This window comes from Ranitomeya variabilis, chromosome 5 (assembly GCF_051348905.1).
Source record: "Ranitomeya variabilis isolate aRanVar5 chromosome 5, aRanVar5.hap1, whole genome shotgun sequence".
Lineage (NCBI taxonomy): Eukaryota > Metazoa > Chordata > Amphibia > Anura > Dendrobatidae > Ranitomeya > Ranitomeya variabilis.
Genome location: NC_135236.1, coordinates 105378329 through 105401235, shown reverse-complemented (window position 1 = coordinate 105401235; position 22907 = coordinate 105378329). Strand labels below are relative to the sequence as shown.

The 22907-nt window shown below is 46.3% G+C and overlaps 1 protein-coding gene across 5 annotated transcripts in view; it reads left to right on the top strand.

The window, feature by feature from the left end:
• The window catches only part of ADD2 (adducin 2), a 157538-nt gene that overhangs the window by 102475 nt on the left and 32156 nt on the right, over positions 1-22907 (top strand). For all 5 annotated transcript variants that reach the window (XM_077263098.1, XM_077263096.1, XM_077263097.1 and 2 more), the window contains exons 4-10: positions 120-271; positions 3831-3911; positions 4619-4768; positions 4863-5006; positions 5107-5205; positions 8774-8950; positions 9523-9771. In XM_077263098.1, the coding sequence (XP_077119213.1) occupies positions 120-271; positions 3831-3911; positions 4619-4768; positions 4863-5006; positions 5107-5205; positions 8774-8950; positions 9523-9771 (1052 nt within the window). The remainder of the gene's footprint in view (positions 1-119; positions 272-3830; positions 3912-4618; positions 4769-4862; positions 5007-5106; positions 5206-8773; positions 8951-9522; positions 9772-22907) is intronic.

The following is a 22907-nucleotide window of genomic DNA, read 5'->3' as shown; positions in this document are numbered from 1 at the left end:
CTTATTATTCAAATAGCCCCAAATGTAATTTTGCCGCTAGTCTTCTGCCTTTGTCTGTCAACCATTGCTATTCATTTTCCTTTGTTTTAACTTCTGAAAACATAACCTTCATTTTCCAGACTCGTCCATGGTGGCGCCGATCAATGACCTTCACTGCAATGATCCTGTACCCTTGGCAAAGGGTGAAAGGCTAATGAGATGTAAACTGGCCAGCATCTACAGGCTCATAGACCTCAATGGCTGGGCGCAGCTCAGTGGCACTTTTGCTTCAGTGAGTAATTTGCCATGATGAATTTTTGGTGCTTTTTTAACACTGAGTTTCTGCACAAAAAATGCAGCATCTTACAGTTCCAGCAAAATGGAAATGATTGATAGAAATTTCCTGCCCATTGTGTTCTTTTTATACAGTGTAAACTGAGCTGCGGTGCGTGTTCCACATCCGCCACATGTCAGTTCCCCATAAAATTGTAGTAAATATATAAAATCCTCAGGTAAAAAACACATATGCATTTTTTGTGTGTATCCGCTACTAAAACGCACATGTAATGCCCACATGGCTGTGTCAATAAAGTTTTTCAACCAGGAAGTATCAACAACAAAACAGCTTTATTTAAAACATAACATACCAAAAAAAGACAAAAACTGCAGCATCAAAAACGAGATAAACACATGTAAAAAAACCGGACACAACTGAATGTGAATCGGTGCAGAAAATCTGCAACATCAAAAACTCACCAAATACTCATCATGGAAACATAGCCTGTTAATATGTTGTCTCCAAAGACCGGTATCGAGGCTGATATCTGGCATTATTGCTATACTACTGTATTATAAAGGGCCCTTGAGCGATACTTAGTCGCTACACGGCAGCTTTGGCTGTGACGCAGGTTGTGCAGCCAAAGATCACTCTACGCCATTGCTACATAATACGGGTGAATGGGGTCTTATTGTGACCTGCGAAGTACTGCGACAGCTACAAGCAATTGGTAAGAAATTCAGCTGGTTCCAACTTTTTGCGATTTGCTGGTCATTGTGGTGATACCTTGTGCCTCACAGTGAGACTCCAATCACTGGCATAGAGGGAGATTTGGCAACACGACCTGTGATTCTGCGAAAGTCCATCGTGCAGCCCCTTAATGAGTCTTCAGTCCAAGTCTTCAGACATGTGGTGCTCAGACCTCCTACATCACATTGTCATTTTCTCAGGCTCTAAGGTCATTGCTGAAGTTATAAAGCAGGGGAGCACAACCTGCGACCTAGAACTCACATACAGGCCTCGATGCCATTTTGTGTGGCCCCCTCATATGTTAGAGAAAATGGGAATGCCACAGAGACAGAAATTAGAGAATACTAATTGTATATTGTGTTGCCATTTCTGGGATCCCCTTATATTGGCAGTATTGGGGTCTTCTGATCCTTGTGTGGCCCTCTGGAAAGGAGATGAAGTCCCTTAATTCATCAATTCATATAGACTGCAGTGGAGAAACTCTTACATGGTCTCTTCGTTTCTGAAATGTCCTATTATTTATAGGTGGGAATCGGCACTCATCGGGCATCTGGCCTATATTTCGATGTGCAATAAAAGTTTCAAATAGTAATATCCCTTTGTCCACTTACACAGTTTAGTATAAAAAAACAAACTGATCTATACTCACCCTTCCCAGGTCCAGCACTGAGTCTCCGCCTCTGGTCTTGAAGTCTGGCATTGGTTGTGCCGCTGATGTCACCTCGACAGTGTCAGCCAATCAGTGAGCTTCACATCTGTGAGCGGGAAGTTCTGTCTACACTGGCAGAGGCGCTGAGCTCACTGACTAGCTGTTGATGAGATATCAGCGCCACAGCCAATGCCAGGCATCAGGAGATTTGGTGGAGACCGACAAGGAGACAGTGAGTAGAGTGCGGCCTTTTTTTTTCTTACACCAGACTGCGCTGGGCAATTCACTGAAAAAGAGCATTAATGAACAATAAAACTCACAGAAAAAAAGGCAGCCTTACTCAGCAACACCAGGTCACAATACCAAAGTACTAGCAGGGTGCAGCAGACCCCCATAATAAAGGTGGGGACAGCACAAGTGCAAAATACTGATGAAACAACCATTCACAAACGTACCACCGATGGAGTGGGAGGGCACCTAGTATTATAAATGCACATGGATAAGGCTTGTATAGGGCGCCAGTCACAGGTACGTGTGATGCGCAGTGCCTGCCTATTGATGACGCTCATACTGTTGGATCAGGCAAACATATAACAGTACCACACAAGGATAGACACCCAATTCACCCAACTAACACTAAAGGGCCTAGTTAAAAAAAAAAGTGCAATAAGAAGATAAAAATGATATATAAAATACATGAGGCTTTGGTCGATATTTTGGCCAAAATATGCAGGATCGCAACCCACGTCAAGGGTCCTCATTCTCTTGCGAGTCCCTACATTAAAATAAAAAAACAGTTAACTGAAAAAGGACATAAAAAAATCATAAAAAACAGCCTTAGGCTATGTTCACAGGTTGCATTATGATGGGTTTTTTTTTATGCAAATTTTAAGCTACGTTTTACAGTAGCAGCAAAAGCTATGAGATTTCAGAAATCTCATGCACACACATTGTTTTTTTTCCCTGACTGAATTGGAAAACTGGTACATTTTTGAAAACTCCAGCATGTCACTTATTTCAGCGTTTTTGCAGCGTTTTTTTCCCCCATAGAAAGCAATGAGTATGTGCAAAAGACACAGGTATCAGGTTTTGCTGCGTTTTTAGTGAAAAAGAAAAGCAGATGCAGCAGTATGTGAAACCGATTTAATTTTGTGATTTAAACCAAAATGTCTTGGTCTCCTCACCTGAGAATGGTAGTTAGGATTAGTGCAGTTTAATTAAATTAGTGACATGTGTAAAGTAAACTTTGGCTGACCAAGGTGTGAAATTGACCAATACTTGACCAACTCAAGGGCTGACCAAAGTGTGAAAGTAAACAGCGCCCGACAAACTTAATGCTCTACCAATGTCTTAGGTAAACTATTCCCAATCAATTCAGCTCACCCCGCGGTTACATTTCTAATTGTGTATTTTTTCATGAATGCATGTGAAACTTTTTGTTCAGCATAGTTACTATTTTTTCAAGCATAAAAATCTTTTTCCACTAAATAATTTGATCAAATTGCCCTTTTTCCAAAATAATTTTATGGTGTCACATATGTCTTGCATTGGTGACTTAACACATTGATTGTTCATGCTTCTGTGCTGGAAGCAAAGCTGAACTTTGGGGTCATAAAAAATGCAGAAAAAAAGCAGCCAAACCTGCTTTTTGTACGTAGCTTCTTTACTGACAATAGAGCAGGTTGTGCCTGCAGAAAAAAATGGAACAAAATACAACTCAGCGCAACATAGCCTAAGGCTATATTCACTCATTACATTTTTGCTGTATTTTTCTTCATTTTTTGCCTGCAGCAAAAATGCAACAAAATGCAACGCAACATAGTTCACCAACACCAAGTTACAGACCGGGGGAATAAGATTTCCTGAACGGGGACAATTCTTTTAATTATTACTGTTGGCCTTAGGGTTAGTGAAATCTGACAAAGTGGCCCTCAGACCAGAAAAATGTGGGCATCTCTATTGTAAAGCAATGTGTTCTTCTAGTCATTGGACCTAAATGTTCTCTATTTTTGTGTTGTTTAATATGTGGAGACGTAGTGTATGTGTTTTTTTAAATGTGAATGTTATAAACCCTCAGTGCTTGCACGGTGACTTTCTCATCTGGTCAGCGATTCCCATTGTTATTTTGCCCATTTTTCTTTCCTATGCTGTTATGTTATTATTCTTCATTTTCAGATCAGGGTTAATAAAGAACAGGATCACTTCTTAATCAGCCCGCGTGGAGTGGCTTGTAATGAAGTGTCGGCGTCAACCCTAGTAAGTAATAAAATAACTGAGGGATCCGATAGTCTCTAAGTAACTTATGAGCAATGACTTATGAGTGTATGGTCTTACTTCCCTCCCATCATCACTGTAGAATCCTTATGGATGCATGAAATAATGAAAATGTACAGTACATACTGCAATACCCCTTTATTGTGTATTACTGTTCGTGCACGCGCCTGTAAAAATCGAACAAGTGCTATCCTTGGTTTTGACAGATAGCACTCGTCCTCATGATATTCTACGAGGCTGTGTGCATGTCCAATTTTTTCCTCAGACCAAGTCGGTTCCAGGAAAATATCGCAGCTTGCCCGATTTGCCTCTGAGAATCGGATGGCACTCGCCCATTCAACTCTATGGGTCCATGCAAAAAAAATCGGGCCCCATTCGGATTACATCCGGGTGCAGTCAAATTTACATGGACTGACAATATAGAGAAGGTGGAAAAACATTTTTTCTCCACGTCTGTGAAAATCGGATCAGACTCTGATCAGCGTGTGATTAGCATAATCGGACCGATTTTCTCAGATGAGAGGTTGTGTGACCCCGGCCTTATAAGTAACTTACCCAATGATCAGCTTATAGGGACGTTTGTCTAGCCCTCTTCATTTCATGAAATATCACCTCCACATTACATGCTCAGTATGTGGTTTGAGGGCTTCCATCACCTCTGATTTCCTTTCATCCAATGTCATTCACAGGTCAAAGTGAATATTTTGGGGGAGATGGTGGAGATTGGTAGCTCTATGTTTGAGGTGGACACCAGTGACTTCAGTCTGCACTCAGCCATTTACTCAGCGCGGCCCGATGTGAGATGTATCATTCAGCTCCATACAGCGGCAACGACGGCGGTGAGATATAAGAATGATACCGTACATGGGACGGGGCGGGCGATCAGTGCTGGTCACACAGGTCTGACTGATGGAAGCCTTGTGGTCTTCACAGGTGTCGGCCATGAAATGTGGCCTCCTGCCTATCTCCCATGACGCTCTACTGGCAGGAGAAGTGGTGTACTATGATTTCAATGGAGACATGGAAGAAGAAAAGGACAGGATTGAACTGCAGAAGAGTTTGGGACCGACGTGCAAGGTTCGGCCATGTCTTTTTTACATGACTGGTTTCTGGCTCTTCCTCGGTGTAGGCTTTATTTCTGAGGCAATGCAGAGAATGACTGTGCTTTACTTTCTAGGTGCTTGTCCTGAGGAATCACGGGGTTGTAGCTCTGGGAGAATCGGTAGAAGAAGCTTTTTATAAAATTTTTCATCTCCAGGCGGCCTGTGAAATCCAGGTAGAGTATAGATTATTGTAATAGATCTGCTGTGGGCCTTTCCCCACTTTCCGTATATTTCTTCTGTGATCACCAACCAGTGGCTGCACAGCTGCTACAAAACTACCCCTCCCAGCTGCCCTGACAACCACTGTTGTAAAAGGACAACTCCCAACACGGTTGTCAGGAGATCCATAGATCAAAGACTAATGTTCCCCAACATGTGGATCCCCACAATTGCAAAACTACAACTCCCAGCATGCAGTCCATCATCTAAACTGTAAGTTGTATTAATGGTGTCTGACAGTCACGATGGGAATTGTAGTTGTGCAGCAGCTGGACAGGTTCAGCTAGGAGACCACTGTGTACATAATCAAATAATGGTTCCCAGAAGTCTCCATGTTAGCCCGCCCCATAATAAAACCTATAGGGGGGATGCTCCTGGGCTCTAGTGCAAAGTTTGTAGACAGATCCCCGACTTAATCTATAATGTGAGTTATTTATAGTATTGGACTCCTCATGTGGGGAAAAACAACCATTAAGTCCCTCTCAGATTTAAGGGGCCAAGTGCGAGAGCTAGCAGTATTGCCTCATCATATGTTATTAAAGGGCTTGTTGCCCCTGCAGACTTTATTTTTTATCTTAAATGCATGTATGGTCAAAAATTCATTTTTGCAATTGGGTTTCATTACAAATGTTGCTCCATTTTGCTTTTTCGGCCTCTTTGTTTCCCTGCACCTTCAATTTTGGTGTGGTCTGTTGCCATAAATCAGCTGACAGGAGCTCAAAAAAAGACACATAAAAAACTTTCCAACTCCCAATCAGACCCTCATAACTAGCTGACTGATGGAGCTGTAGACTGTGTACTGGGGTGGTCTCTCCCAGAATACAGTGGGCCAAGGACAAAGAACACGACCAGGCAATCTGTTAAGGAACTAGTTTTAGCAAGAAAGAAAGACAGTTAACTATCACACACACCTAGCCCGGATCAGCTAGGACCCCGGCGCTGCACAACCGATAGGCCCAGTGTGTTCTATCTGGTACACTATAATTTGCCTGACCAGTGGTTCTGCCTAATGCGGTAACCGGGAGTTGCCCACAGCATGGGTGTAATTAGATGACTGCAAGAGGCAGCCCCTGCAGCGGTGCAGCGCAGAGATTCACAAACTTAGCAATTCTCTAGAATTACAATTCTGTTATGCTATCTATACACAAGCTCACCCACTGAGGGGAGTAGCTAGCTAAGGTTCACACAGCCCACTTAGCAAACAATGTCTCTGAAAATTTAGGTTCGGCGCCAAACTCTCTCTATAGTCTGCGTGCATGCATCCACCAGGATCCCTGTGGTGAGGCCTGAGCTCAGGACTTATCGGCCATTAACGGAACACAGAAGTGGATGTCTGAGAGTCCGAACGGCCGTTTAGCTGGGAGACCATTGAGTGGATCCTGGGGCTTGTCACCTGGAGCACAGTTTTTGTCTGACAGGCTAGCAGAAGGCCATTCACGCCACAGTCGTTGCTTTGGGTGGAACCCAACTCTGTTTCCAACCATAGTCGTCTCCCCAACGTGATTCTTCTTCTCTGACAGGAATCACAGGGACAGTTGCACCTTTCCTCAGTAATCTGACCCGCTCCTAGCACACTGCACACACCCTTTCTTTTTAAGGCTACTTTCACACTAGCGTTGTTTGCTGTCCGTCGCAATGCGTCGTTTTGGAGAAAAAACGCATCCTGCAAAGTTGCCCGCAGGATGCGTTTTTTTCTCCATAGACTTGCATTAGCGACGCGTTGCGACGGATTGCCACAAGTCGCATCCATCGTGCGACGGATGCGTCGTGTTTTGGCGGACCGTCGGCACAAAAAAAGTTCCATGTAACGTTTTTTTGTGCGTCGCGTCCGCCATTTTCGACCGTGCATTTCCTCCCTGGAACTCACAATGGGCAGCGGATGCGTTGTAAAACTGCATCCGCTGCCCACGTTGTGCTACATTAACACACTGTCCGTCGGTACGTCGGGCTGACGGTTTGCGACGGCCCGTACCGACGCACTAGTGTGAAAATAGCCTAACTCTCCTGTGATTCTGTCACATCTGTCTCTCTCTAACTGCACTCCAAGATGGCTGCCTGCAACTCTCAGTCATCATTCAGTTTTCCAACTATCGCTGGTGGCGGCTCAAACTGGTTCTCTCCCTGTGTGCCAACTGACATACAGGTGACAGTCGTATGAATCTGCAAACCGCTGTCATCTACTGGCTAAAACACCATTAACACAGGTAAACAGGTGTGGAGTGGGAATCTTCAAATAAAACACCAATAACACAGGTAAACAGGTGTGGAGTGGGAATCTTCAAATAAAACACCAATAACACAGGTAAACAGGTGTGGAGTGGGAATCTTCAAACACCCCCTCACAGATTCTCAGTTAACTCTTTCTACAGCCAGTAATAAACAGAGCAACACAGAGGCTGTAGAAGGAAACAATGCAACGTTTTTGATGAAACACAATTACAGTTTTGATTTACAGCGCATATTATATGCAGGCAACAATACAACAGGCAGATTTGCATTACCCTACACACTCCTGACCCTCTATGCGCCATGAGTGGCATATGCCAGAAGTGCCCAATAGCGTCCACGATGCTGCTTCACCCTAGAAGACTGCATATCCCTAGAGTTGCCCAAAAGATGTAAACTCAAGACATATAAGCCTCTACCTGTGCAAGAGTAGTTAATCGTGACCTCAGCCAGGATGTATGCCGGGCCTAGGGGTCTGTATGGGGTACTGAGTTATAGGATCCTTGAGAGTTATCTTAAGATGGCGTTTTAGTTTGTTGGGGGCTGGGCCATACTGAAAAGTTTGGGGTGGTTATGGGAGTGGTATCATGATGCACCCTACCTGATTGGTGGTTGAGGCAGGGTATATATAGGGGTTGCTTGGCGGTTACGGGGTTGTCCGTTGGTAAAGCAGTCTCCCACCCTTCCCTAAGGTTGGCTCCACTACTCTGTTATGAAGGTTTAAAGGACAAGATTTTATTATTGTCGGCTGCTCGGGATTAAACATCACGTCATGGCAGCTGGTGGGAACAGGTCTTTGGAAAGCCAATTGGAATTAGTGGTATGGTAAAGGATGGGGGTAGGGGACCTGATTTGGTAGGGTCACCCCCTCCCCCTTGTATAAGTGTTAATAAATACTTGGTGAGTCGCTACTGATCTGAGGTCTCAGAGGGACAAATCACGGGGGCACCACTCAGCTGAAGGGTCTCAGAATTGTCGCTATGCGGTTGGGGGCAATGAGGAGCTGCTGATGGTGCCCAGTTTTATTTGTAAAGCTTCCAAATAATTTTCCTTATACTTAGGTATGAGAAATAAAACTGTTAATATTATTAATAAAGGCTACTGTGGCCACTTTATCCACATTTATAATGTTTCTTTTTATTGGTAATTTTTAAGAAGATGAGGTAACAGAAGAAAGGGGGTGGGATGTGTAGGCCATTTGTGTTCGGCCAGGTGGAGGGCCGTCGTTCCTCAGTCATATCAAGTTCCAATATGGCCGGCCTGTTACTTCGTTAATATTAAATCCTCACGTTTTAGGTCTCGGCTGTGCCTAGTGCCGGAGGGCCAGAAAATCTCATCTTGCTAGATCGGGAAAAGTATCGTCCACATGAGGTGGGCACAGTTGGCTGGGCAGGGAGCATGTTTGGACCCATGCAGAAGAGCAGATTGGGCGAATATGAATTTGAGGCTCTAATGAGAATGATGGATAATTTGGTGAGTTTATCTCGTAAGTCATTGATTTCCATACTTTAAATATTCCTCAAACCAGTATTTAACTTTTTATTACTCTTACTTTACAGCTATTTTTTACTTTCTGTATATGTTGATGGGGCGCAGTGGTGCCAGCTTATCCTACAATTAAGAATTTACTGCTGATAGACACAAATACATCGGTGGATATATTTTTATGCCACATGTTTATGAATCCAAGGCCTCTTTGAATCCTGATTTATTTTTTACGTTTATCGTAGGGCAATCACAAGATGCAGTTTTAGATGATGTAATTATGTCATTACATGACAGAAAGAATGGGTAATCCCTTATTAGAGACAAGTGAACGTCTGTACTGTTATGGGTAAAGTGATAGCTCTTTGTATGTCATGCCTATCTAGGTTCTGTTGTTGGGATTGTAGGCCAAACATATCTAGGTTCTGTTATTTAAGAAAGGTGACTATAAACATTACATGAAAGTCCTCATTTCGATATGACCGTGCTTTTCCTTCTTTGCCCAGTGGGAACGCAGGATCCATCTTTCAGAATGATAAAATATGATGTATATTCCATAGGGTTACCGTACAGGCTATAGCTACCGGCACCCATTTGTACAAGAGAAGACAAGACACAAGAGTGATGTGGAGATACCCGCCACAGTGACTGCATTTGTATTTGAAGAAGAAGGTGTCCCTTTCTCGACATTACGACAACATGCCCAGAAACAGCAGAAGGAGAAGACCCGCTGGTTAAATACACCCAACACGTACCTAAGGGTCAATGTGGCAGAGGAAAACGTGAGCAGCCAGAAGAGCAAGACCACGGTGAGAAGGGACTTAACATCAGTGAAGCCATTGTTTGGTAGATAAACCTACATGAGTCTATTCAGCAGATTCATTTGGAAAATATGACTATGAAATCTTCTGCTGTTCTAATTTTGACCACAAGGTGACAATAGTCATGTGCTGCCTGCAGCATTCTGACAACTCCTGATATGTGTTCTGTTTTGACCACAGATCATATACGTATGTGGCTCTTTCATAGAGAAGTTCAGCAATACATTTACATGACAGGTCTATTCTTCCATTGCTGAGCAATCAGCATGTGACTTGATATGTAAATGAGGCTGAAGAACTATTTGTGGAGCTGAAGCCTCTGTCACTCCAGCTCTATTCCTCACCCAGTGTTGCCTCCTGCTTGACTGACCATTCCTTTGCCTGTAGTCATACAGCATAGCTGCTGTCAATAAAGTAGGAGGAGTCAGTATTGCGTGGGAAATAGAGCTGGAGTGACAAAGGCTTCAGATCTACCATAGCTCTTCAGCCCCATTTGCATATCAATTCCATTGCTAAGGAACAGACTGTCGATGTTAAGGTATTGCAGGACTTGTCTTTGAAAGAGCTACATGTGCATATAAATAGTTTCAGGAGTGAAATTCTGCTGTCAGATTCCCTTTAATGTCTAGATATAAACTTAGGAAAAGTGGTGCAGAAGTAGCAGTCAAACACCAACCATGGTGCCTGAAGGGTCCAAACGGCCTCATTGCCAGATAAGTATGTGAAATAGCACATGTAAGGCAGGAGGCTTTTACATAGGGACTCAGGATCTTCCAAGTATATTTCTGTTCTTCTTAACTTGCAATATGGCTTCTGTTTCCTACCACTTCCATGTGGTGTGTCATCCTTCAGGTTACAGATGTCCTAGCATTAGAAGAACTCCTTCCAGACTGGGCAGGTTTCAGTTTTTGCACTTTTGCTTTCTCCTCTCTTTATTTGCAAAAACCATACCTTTTTCATTTTTCCATGCACATTGATGTATGAGGCTTGTTTTTTTGCAGGATTAGTTGTAGTTTTGATTGACACCATTCATTTTTCCCAACTGTTAGGGATCTTTAAGGCTGTGTGCACACGTTCAGGATTTTTCGTGTTTTTTTTTGCGATAAAAACACGATAAAAACGCATACATATGCATCCTATCATTTATAATGCATTCCGCAATTTTGTGCATATGTTGCTTTTTTTCCACGAAAAAAACGCATCGCGGTAAAAAACGTAGCATGTTCATTAATTTTGCGGATTTTACGTGTTTTTACCGCTATTTAATTGCATTGGGAAAGCTCCGGGAAAACACGCGGTAAAAACGTGAAAAAAACGCATGCGGATTTCCTGCAGAAAAAGTCCGGTTTTGTTCAGGAAAATTGTGCAGAAAATCCTGACGTGTGCACATAGCCTAATAGTCACGGTTTACACAAATGGGCGAAAAGGACTATTGGGTCCCCCTAGGCTCCAGGGATTAGGTGTGACTGCAACCCCTGTACCCACTATAGATGCTATTAGTGTGTCCAGAATTAACAGATCTCTAAGGCTATGTGCACACAGTGCGGATTTGCTTCGGATCCGCAGCGGATTTTACCACGCAGAAACGCTGCAGATCCGCACTGTGATGTACAGTACAATTTTATTCAATGGGAAAAAAAAAGCTGTGCAGACGGTGCAGAAAAATCAGTGCGGAATTGCTGTGGATTTCAAAGAAGTGCATGTCACTTCTTTTGTGCGGATCTGCAGCGTTTCTGCACCCCTCCATGATAAAAATCCGCAGTGGCAAAAACCGCTGAAAATCCACACAAAATCCGCATCACTTCCGCATAAAAACCGCACAAAATCCGCATAAAAACCGCGGCAAATCCGTGGCTGCGGATTCTGCCAGGAGATGCGGATTTTGTGCAGAAAATTCTGCACCTCTTTTCCTACGTGTGCACATAGTCTTAGGCTACGTTCCCATGATGAGTTTTTGATGCTGCATATTTTTACTGTGTCAAGAAACGCAGCTTCTTACAGTTCCAGCAAAGTGGATGGGATTTATACAGATCTCCTGCTCGCTGTGCTTCTTTTTAGTGCAGCGTAAACTGACCTGCGGTGCGTGTTTCTAATCCGCAGCATGTCAATTTCTCTAGCGTTTTCCCCATAGACTGGCATAAGATGCGAAAAATCTGCAGGTAAAAAAACATTTCCATGGTTAAAAAAAGGCATAAAAACACATGGAATCTCCACTTAAGTATGTCAATAGAGTTTCGTAAAAGCTAAATACAAAGAAGTTTTAAAAACAAACTAGCTTTATTTAAAGCATAACACACTAACAAGAGCCCAAAAGCCGCAGCATCAAAAACGCAATATAAATGCATGTTAAAGAACTGCACAAAAAACGCGAGTAACCTAATTTAAATAATTGGTGCAGAAATGGTGCCCGAGCAATCCCAGTTGAATTCTAGCTCAGGAATGGTTTTCAGGTAATTATGCACTCACAGCGCCCTCACTGCTTTTCCTAAATCTTTTCTTACCAATACATTCCCATGTCGTCGGACCCTTCTCATCTATCTACTATATAGCCCACCCTCGCTGCTGCAGGCTTTCCTGTTTCCTTACACTCCAAGTCTTCTACTCACCTCAGTATATACAGAAATGATGATAGACATTTATAGGAAAAAACATACATTGCTGCTTATATCTGTTACTCCCTTCCAAAACATTTCTAGGTCCAGACAGGCCCAAATCATCTGGAGCAGATTGTGATCTCCATCTAGGAATAAGGTAATTGTCCCTCAGCCCAATGTCATGGAGAATCTGTATGTAATAGATACAGATGGGTCAACCTGTGTATCTCGCTTGGTAAAAATTGGGGGAACCTCTCTAAAATCTCCCTCCATTGCTCTTCTGCAGGGGACCCTCTATGGATATTTTGATGGCACTAATTCTAACAGTAACTGGTACTGCATTGGGATAGCTAGCGCTGAATTATCTGAGCTGGACTGCGCTGTATGATACTATTCATGGACGTCCACCTGTCAGCTCAACGACTCTATCTAATAAGTGTGTCGCAGCTGCAAGAACTTATAATAAAAGTCCGTGTAAGACAATTCCAATTCTTCTTGTTGCTGTGAAAAAGCTATAACTACATCACCGGTCAGAATATGCACCACTCTCCTTATACATTTCTACTTCCAATGATCAAAGCCCTCTAAGTGAAACAGGATGGGAACCCATGGGGTATCTTAAGGGGAAGTATTCGGTGTGTCTCCTTTAAGCTCCTGGAATTTCCTCAGCTTCCATCAAACGCATGGATCAGGGTGAGAGTGTGAGTTTGATACAGCGTGATTCTAAATTTGTGGGCTTCCAGTGCTCTATAAAGACTAGATGTACCCGGGTGTTGTTGTATTAAACGTTCAGCCCCTTCTTCCTGGGTCCTCCCATCCATGAATCTACTGCCTCTATACTGCCAAAAAACACAGCCAGGGTTTCGGCACCACCAGACGGCCATCATCTTTTCTCCTCTGCAGTGCTTCCAAATTGAAACAAGGTAGACTTCGTATAAATTCCCTAAAGAATAGTGTTAATGTTGTAAAAGTCCCTCTGATATCCCCAGTTGAGAATTGTGTAACATATATAACAACTGGGGCATCCATACCATTATGATAAGTTTTGTACATCACACTACCGACAGCTTAGGCCAAACCTTCAACTTCTGTCTGAATTTAGTAACTGGTGTCAAATTTAGTGACGTTATCCATGATAGCGGCCGTTACCCTGATCCTTATGTGTGTGAACCGTGAAACCACCTGCAGAACAGAACTCTCCTAGGACATGATGTTCCCTCTATGATCTACAGGGACTGATGTGGATTTAAAGCAGTTTATAGTCAATCCTGAGTATTGTCCAGCTCATTCAATTGTGGAAATTGCCACTGGTAAGGAAGAGGAAGCGTCTTCTGAAAACAGCAGCGTGTAGTCACCATTAAGTGCTACTGTTCTTTCCACATCCACTAGACGAAACCCAACTTTATCTGGGTATTTTCTGATAATTACCGTTAGCGGTTCTCTAGCCATTTCGAAGAGCTGAAATGGCTCAGGGGGCAAGTCTGCCGTGTGCCCCTGCCCAACGCTAACAACTCTGAGACATCTAGTAATTCTCAGCTTCACCTTTGCTTGAGATGTGGCCAATTTTAGTGGAATCTGTTGCCAGTCTAATGTTTGTTGTCAATTCTGCCTATCAGATTGTCACCAGATCCCGCCCAAATGATCCTGATCTATGGCGACCTTTACTGCACCATAAACAGAAGCGTGATTGACCTGTCAAACTTTGTGACTAATGATTCCTACAGATGCCATGAACTTTACACCGTGGCTACATGGCTGTGTCCATCTTTGTAAACAATTTGTTTTATTGTTGTGATGTCAAACCAAGCAATGTCGCAAATATTCTCCATGATAAATGTTTGCAGCTCCAATGCTGATCTATGTGTCTGTAAAGTTCCAGCCTTTAACCCTTTTGTTGTCTGCTCTTGTAACCTTAGGGTATATTCATACGGAGTTTTTCTGATGGATCCTGCTAAAAAAACACATAAAAAATGCTATGAAATACTCTTTATGGAGCGGCCCCCAAACGCAGGGGATGTCACGGTGGCCTGACCCGGTCCGTGGCCCTGCTACGGGGCGCCCAATTAAAGATGTAGGTGGCGGTGTAGGTCGCAGTAAATAACGAGGACACAGGGTTGCAGTCTCTTTACCTCTTTACTGAAGGCTTCGGCATCCGCAATCCAGAGCACTGCTAACAGGGCTGGCTGAGACCGGCCGGTCCAAAGGCACATCCAGAGTTCCCTTTACAGGTGGAAATCAGTGACCTTCCTACCAGCGCCTGTGTGTTGTAGTACCTCCCTGCTGAGCACCACGGGATAGTCTTCACAACTGTCGTGTATGTTTCTGTTCTTTCTCTCCGTCCCCCAGATGGTTTGGATAGGACGCACCCGTATGACGGGGTAGGCCTGGAGTTATTTTATAGGGACCCTAGAGACGCCCCTCTCCCACAATTGCCTCCGTTGTCTTCGTTAGGTGTAAAGGTGAGACAGCCAACCTAAAGTTAACTGCCCGACCGTAGTTCAAAGTAATGCGTAGAGTCTCTTACTTCCTCGGCGTTCCAGCCGCCGGCTACGCGCCTCAGAAGGATGTTGCTGATCTTGAGGCACGACTTCTTCTGGTTCTATCTCCTTTGTGCTGTGATCCCGTTTCTCACTTCTCCACAATATGCTTCGCTTCGTGTCCTTTCTTAGGAGTCTGCCGCTATAAGGCACAGGCACGGCTCCGTAACGATCTGTCTGTGCTAGGCCGCTGTCAGGATCCCACCCCTGACAGGTCCTCTCTCTAACTCTCCCCAGCTACTTTCTCCCTAACTTCCTATCCAACCCCCAGTTTTACCCATGTGTGAGGAGTGGCCTAGTAGAAAGGACCTTTTGCTCCCCCTGGCGGCCGGAGTGTGAAGTGTAATGTGTGTCTGTGATACCTGCAAGGTGAACTCTTTTAGTGCAATCAGACGTACCATCACTCCCCCTGGTGGAAGAGCGACGTTACTGCAACAACCAGACTCTGGGGGCTGCACTCCCCCCCCCCCCCCCCATTACATCCAGTACTCCCGGACTGGGGAAAGAAAAACAACAATACATGTTAACAAAAGACATACAAAATTTTGGAATGCTATGAACAAGTAAATATAACAGTGCTTCCCTTTATGGGAGGTGAGGACACTTGAACGTTGCGAAAGTTTGGTCATGCACAGTTCATGACTCCCAGCTCAGTGGGTGCAACCTTGAAACAGCAGGGACCCCGGGTAAACAAAGGGGTCCCAGTGAAAGTTTTGGAGCAATTCACTGTCCATTACTCCATTGTCCATTTTTAAACCTGTAACAAAGATATTTACACAAACGTTTTCAACCAACTATCGTTAATATCTCCAAGTTTTGTAGCGAAGTGGAGTTTGGTTCTTGGTGCTACGTGTAGACCTCCGCAGTGCAGGGGTTGCTATTGGCCTAACAGGACCCACTATGCTTGCTATCGCTGGTGTAGTGCACTGTCTTCTAGCTACACTTTCAGTGAATCTGGGTAGCACTGGCATGCTGGAGCTCTCAGGACTGCTGCTACTTATGGTGGGCATGGCAGATTCACCAATAGCAGAGGGAGGACTTGCATGGCATCCTCTGGTGGGGTCTGCTGTGATTGCGGGTCCGGATGATCTGGCACCACATTTAGTTCTGGCGGTTTCAGTTGACGAAACGTTAAGACAGGTACCACGATGGCTTGATTTATTTGAGTCCAGGACTGGAGAAAATCGCCAAGAACAGTGTGTATCATCTTCTCCTCTTCTGCAGGTGGAGAGGTTCTTGGATCTGTTTCCTTTTCTCTCAACTTATCAGGGCATATTTTAAGGTGATCTCTGGATATTGCCGTTGAGGTTTCCCCTCCATCTTTGCTGATGAGACAGACCTTCGTATTGTCAAAATCGGATGGCAGGATGGTATACGGTTCCGCTTCCCATTGGTCGTCAAGCTTGTATAATCTCCTCTTTCGTTTGAGTACTTGCTCACCGGGTGACAAGGGAATCGCAGGAGCATGCTGGTTGTAGTCCCTTTCTTGTTTTTGTCTGGCTTGGGCTAGACTTCTTTCCACGCACTCCTGTATTTGGCTGTAACTTTGCTGCCTTTCCGTATCCCAATCGGCATCTGGCGAGGTATCTTCGGGGGTTAGGACCCCCATGTCTAGATCAACAGGTAACTTGCTAGATCTTCCTCGCATCAGGTACGCTGGGGTGCAGTTGGTGGAATTCACTGGGATGTGGTTGTACATATCTACCAAGTCAGGCAACTTTGTTGGCCACAAGTTCCGTTCCTCCACAGGCAAGGTCTTCAGTAAGTCGATTACCACTTGGTTCATCTTCTCACACATCCCGTTAGTTTGTGGATGGTACGGCGTGGTTCTGATCTTTTTACACCCGTACAGATTGCAGAACTCCTGGAACACCTCCGCTTCAAATGCTGGCCCATGGTCAGTCAGTACCTTCTCCGGGTACCCATGTGGTCTACAGAAGTACTGCTGGAAGGTTTTGGCGGCTGTCCCGTTAGATCCTTGACCGGCACAATTACCAGGAATCTAGAGTAGTGATCCACGATGGTTTGAGCGTAGACATAGCCTGACCGGCTAGGTGTTAGCTTCACATGATCTAGCGCGACCAGTTCGAGCGGCCGTTTGGTGATGATAGGCTGCAAAGGAGCCCGTTGGCTGTCACGGTCCCTCCAGCGTAGGCTACATGGGCCAAACTCTCGACACCACTTCTCGATGGTTTTTTTCATGCCAATCCAGTAGAACCTCCCACGGAGTAGCCTCTCCAACTTCCTCCATCCGAAGTGTCCTGCCCCATCGTGGTATGCTCCCAGAACCATTGGTGCATCTCGCCTTGGGACCACTATCTGCCATACCAATTCATGGGTGCGGGGGTCGATGCTTCTCCGGCACAGCTTACCGTCGTGAATAAACAGTTTGCTTCCCCCCTTCCACAGCTGTTGTGTCTCTTGTAGGTCATCCGGGCCAGGATGCAAACCTGCCTGCGTCAGGAGCTCTTTCACCCGACGGACCGCAGGGTCACCATCCTGGGTTTCTGCCCATCCATGGTGGGGCAGGGGATTCAGCGCGGCGTCCTGCTTGTTCTGACGCCTGTTCTTCACATGATGGGAACACTGGGTGGCCTTGGGGCGATGGAAAGCGGGCAGCTCTACCTCTTCAAGTGCCTCCGGATCTTCCCCCGTTTCTGGCAAGTTGGGCATCCGGGACAATGCATCGGCATTTGCATTCTTGTGCCCTGCCCGGTACTTGATGGTGAAGTCGTAATTGGACAGCTGGGCCATCCACCGCTGTTCCAAGGCACCGAGTTTCGCTGTGTCCAAATGCGTTAGTGGATTATTATCCGTGAAGACGTTGAATTTCGCTGAGGCCATGTAGTGCTTGGACCTCTCCGTCACTGCCCAAACAATGGCGAGGAACTCCAGCTTAAAGGAACTATAGTTGTCAGGGTTCCTTTCAGTGGGACGAAGCTTCCTGCTGGCATAAGCAATTACCCTCTCCTTGCCTTTCTGGACCTGGGACAACACATTGTTGCTGGCGTCCGTGTACAGCACAAATGGTTGGTCATACTCAGGGTAGGCCAGTACCTCTTCTCCCGTGAACGCCGACTTTAAACAAGAGAAGGATCCCTCCAGTCCATCGTTCCAGTCAAATGGAGTATTCCTACACTTGGTCTTCTTGGACTGGCCCACCAACAGGTCTTGCAAGGGCGCGGCTTTCTTGGTGAAGTCCTTGATAAATCTCCTGTCGTAGCCTACCAACCCGAGGAACTGCCGGACTTCATGGAGGTTGCTGGGCTTCGGCCAGTCTTTGATCACAGTAACCTTGTCGGGGTCTGGGGCCACTCCTTCAGCACTCACCACATGGCCCAGGTACTACACTTTGGGTTTTAGCAGATGGCATTTCGACGGTTTCTCCTTTAAGCCAAAGTTGGACAGGGCTTCAAACACCTCGGCCAGGTGCTTCAGATGGTCTTCATAGGTCTTGGAGAAGACAATGACATCATCCAGATATAGCAGCACGGTTTCAAAGTTCTTGTGTCCCTGACAGCACTCCATCATCCTCTGGAACGTTCCCGGGGCGTTGCACAGCCCGAAGGGCATGTAGTTGAACGCGCAGAGACCCATCGGCGTCGTGAAGGCCATCTTTTCCTTGTCCGCCTCTGCCATGGGAACCTGCCAGTACCCACTGGTGAGATCCAAGGTAGAAAAGTAGTTAGCAGACTTTAAAGCAGCCAAGGACTCCTCTATCTTGGGCAGTGGATATGCATCCTTAAGTGTAATGCGATTTAGCTGCCTATAATCAACACACATCCTCATGGTGCCATCTTTCTTCCTAACGAGGACTAACGGAGCTGCCCAGGGGCTACAACTGTCTCTCACTACCCCAGCCTCGTTCATCTCCCGCAACATGTCCTTGGCACACTGATAATGAGCTGGGGGCACAGGACGGTATCTCTCTTTTATGGGTGGATGGTCTCCTGGGGGGGATATGATGTTGAATCCCTTTTACCTGCCCAAAATCTAGGGGGTGCTTGCTGAATACCCGCTCATACTCATGAACCACCCTGTAGGCCCCCTGTTTCTGGTGAGGTGGGGTAGAGTCAGTGCCCACGTGCAATTCCCGACACCAATCTTTCAGTTGCCCTGCAGAAGCGTTGTTCTCCGCCGGATTGGAGGGGACCAAGGGTCCGGGTGCCTGTATCACACTATTATTAACAGTAAACAGTTTAGCAAGTGTGGCATATTTGGTTAGGTGGACTTCTTCCTCCCCACAGTTAAGAACACGTACTGGCACCCTCCCCTTGAGGACGTCAACCACCCCTCTGGCAGTCAGGAGGGTAGGCCTATTATCTGAATATACGGGTTCTACCAGGGCCTGATAGTCTTTACCCCTGAGGCCTATGGCTGCTCCACACCATATTAACATTTCACTCCTGGGGGGTATCGCAATGGGGTTTGAATCACTCACTGTGACACGACCAATTTCACCACCAGTCAGCTCCACCTGCTGTCTCTGCATCAGAGCCCTGATTTCTTTCTGCAGGGCACGTTGTTCACTGTAACCAGCTGTTTCTGCTACCTGCTGTAACAGGACAATAACTTCTACAAGACAATTTTCTATGACATTAGTTCCAATGGTCATCATGGGATTACATTCACGTCGGTCAATATCAACAATTACAATCCCTTGGGCCTCCAATTCTACCCTCCCCACTTTAATGGTGACCTCTTTGTACCCCACTTGTGGCAATGGCTGACCATTACTGGCTATTATGGTGAAATCATCATCGGGGCCACGGGTAATGTCGGTGTCCTCCCAATAACGTTTATAAAGGATGTAAGGCATAGTCGTCACCTGAGAACCGGTGTCCAGCAAAGCGTTCATGGGGATACCGTTGATCACGATGGGAAGAACTGGTCGCCCTCCAATGTATTTGGCTCTCCAATTTTGCGGGCCTGATCGTCCTACTCCTGGGGGTTGGCCCTCTGCCCCAGGGGTTGCTCGTTTAAATGACAGTACCTTGCAAGGTGGCCCACCTGGTGGCAGCGGCGGCAGATAGGTCGTCCGTCCCGATGAAAGCGATCGTCGTCCCTGCCTCTGGTCGGTGGAATCCTCCTCTGTCGCTGCCAGGGGACATCCTCCGGTCTGGAAGCCAGCTGGATCTTCTCCTTGGGGGCCTCCTGTAGGGACTGTACGGTCCGGGCTAGGGCAGCAACGCTCTTGGTCAGCTCCTGCATCTGGAGGCGTAGTCTGGCAGGGGAATCGTCCTCCAGGATCTGGGCATCGGCCTCGGCGGCAATTGGGGCATCTGGCGCCACCTCCTGGTGGTACGTGAGAGCTTGACGCCTGGGAAGTACTGCACGGCTGGGCTATCGCTCCTGTAGCGCCTGGATAGCTTTATCTTTGAATTGCGCGAAAGTCAGGTCTGGATTCTGCATGGCCAGGAAGTGCAGTTGGTCCCTTTGGTGACTGCACAGGAGCCCCTCAATGAACCGCTCTTTCAGGAGTTTATCCTCATCTTGCATGCTGTTTGGGTCATTCTGTTTGATGGCCCGCAGTGCCTCCTGGAGATTAAGGGCATAGTCCCGTAAGCTATCCTGCGGCCTCTGCTTGCACCCATAGAACGTCAATTTAATTTCTGTAGCAATGCGGGTGTCAAAGGTGGTTTTAAGCTTGGCAAAGACCTGCTGCGCAGTTCTCTTATCCGCGGAGGGCCAGGACTTCACTTCCCTCAGAGCCGCTCCAAAGAGTTGGCCTGTTATCATATGAACTTTCTGAGGCTCTGTCAGGGGATAAAACTCAAGCAGGCTGCAGATCCCTTCTTTAAAGTCAGTTAATATATGTGATTCTCCAAAATATCGCAGGAGCCAGGCTGCTCCCGGTAGGTAAGGCATGGAGAAGGGCATTATGGCTGCTGTAGCTGTGGCAGTATCCGGCTGTGGTACAAGGCCTGCGGCTGCGCCTACTGCGGGGCCCGGAGGTGCCCCTGAGTCTGCGGCTGTGACCGCCGCCTCCGCTCCTCCTGGATCAGACATGGCCGCTCCTCCCCTCTGCTAACCTGGTGGAAGTCGGGGTTCCTCTTCCGGAATCGGCACCTCACCGCGTCTTCTCGTTCCGTGCTCTTTTCGGCCGGCTCCGCCCACGAAGCTATGGCTCCTCCCCTCGTGCCCCACACGGCGCGGCAATGGCGGATTTTGGTGGCAAATAGCAATACACAGTCTTTGCAATAAATCACGATTCAAGCACAGTTCAGTCACAGTTCCAAGGCACACATGACCTGATTCCTCAGGCTTAAGTAGATCCTGTTCGTGACGCCAAGTTGGAGCGGCCCCCAAACGCAGGGCAGCGGGGTACTCGGTACCGGGTCTCTCTCTCGGTTCTGGGGATGTCACGGTGGCCTGACCCGGTCCGTGGCCCTGCTAAGGGGCGCCCAATTAAAGATGTAGGTGACGGTGTAGGTCGCAGTAAATAACGAGGACACAGGGTTGCAGTCTCTTTACCTCTTTACTGAAGGCTTCGGCATCCGCAATCCAGAGCACTGCTAACCGGGCTGGCTGAGACCGGCCGGTCCGAAGGCACATCCAGAGTTCCCTTTGCAGGTGGAAATCAGTAGCCTTCCTACTAGCGCCTGGGTGTTGTAGTACCTCCCTGCTGAGCACCACGGGATAGTCCTCACAACTGTCGTGTATGTTTCTGTTCTTTCTCTCCGTCCCCCAGAAGGTTTGGATAGGACGCACCCGTATGACGGGGTAGGCCTGGAGTTATTTTATAGGGACCCTAGAGACGCCCCTCTCCCACAATTGCCTCCATTGTCTTCGTTAGGTGTAAAGGTGAGACAGCCAACCTAGAGTTAACTGCCCGGCCGTAGTTCAAAGTAATGCGTAGAGTCTCTTACTTCCTCGGCGTTCCGGCCGCCGGCTACGCGCCTCAGAAGGATGTTGCTGATCTTGAGGCACGACTTCTTCTGGTTCTATCTCCTTTGTGCTGTGATCCCGTTTCTCACTTCTCCACAATATGCTTCGCTTCGTGTCCTTTCTTAGGAGTCTGCCGCTATAAGGCACAGGCATGGCTCCGTAACGATCTGTCTGTGCTAGGCCGCTGTCAGGATCCCACCCCTGACAGGTCCTCTCTCTAACTCTCCCCAGTTACTTTCTCCCTAACTTCCTATCCAACCCCCAGTTTTACCCATGTGTGAGGAGTGGCCTAGTAGATAGGACCTTTTGCTCCCCCTGGCGGCCGGAGTGTGAAGTGTAATTTGTGTCTGTGATACCTGCAAGGTGAACTCTTTTAGTGCAATCAGACGTACCATCACTCCCCCTGGTGGAAGAGCAATGTTACTGCAACGACCAGACTCTGGGGCGCTGCATTTACATAATCTTCCTATTCAGAAGTGAGAAAACACGCTTACTGTGCACATGGTGCTGGTTTTTTTCAACGTGTTTTTTATGAGTGTGAAAAAAGCAAGTTGACAATTCTTGAGATGTTTCTGCTTGAAAATATGCTTCAAATTTGATAACAAAATGAACCGAAACAGAAAAAAATGCTCCACTTACAAAAAACATTGTTAAACTCTGCACTAAAAACAGCACCAAAAACAAGGATCTTTAGCTGTAATTATTATAATTACTGAAAATTTTAGCAGCTGGTTATTATTTAATTGATTAAATTATTGCTCCATCCATGAAGCTTGATTGAGAGGCCTCAAGGTCTTTCAGACATGGTACATATTCCTAAAACTCAATATTGACACTTTATAGGGAAGGTGTTACCAAGTTTTCATTACACAATTCCAGCAATGTGTCACATACTTCTCTAATTGCTGTCATTTTGCTAAAAGGACTGTTTTCTCTGCTGTAGATCTAGCAGTTCTCTGAATGCTGAGCTCGGTATAACCCCACCCACATCACTGATTGGCAGCTTTCTGTGTGCACTGTGCATAGGCAGAAAGCTGCCAATCAGTGTTGGGGGCAGGGTTATACAGAGTTCATGAATATGGAGAACTACATTGCAGCAGGTTTA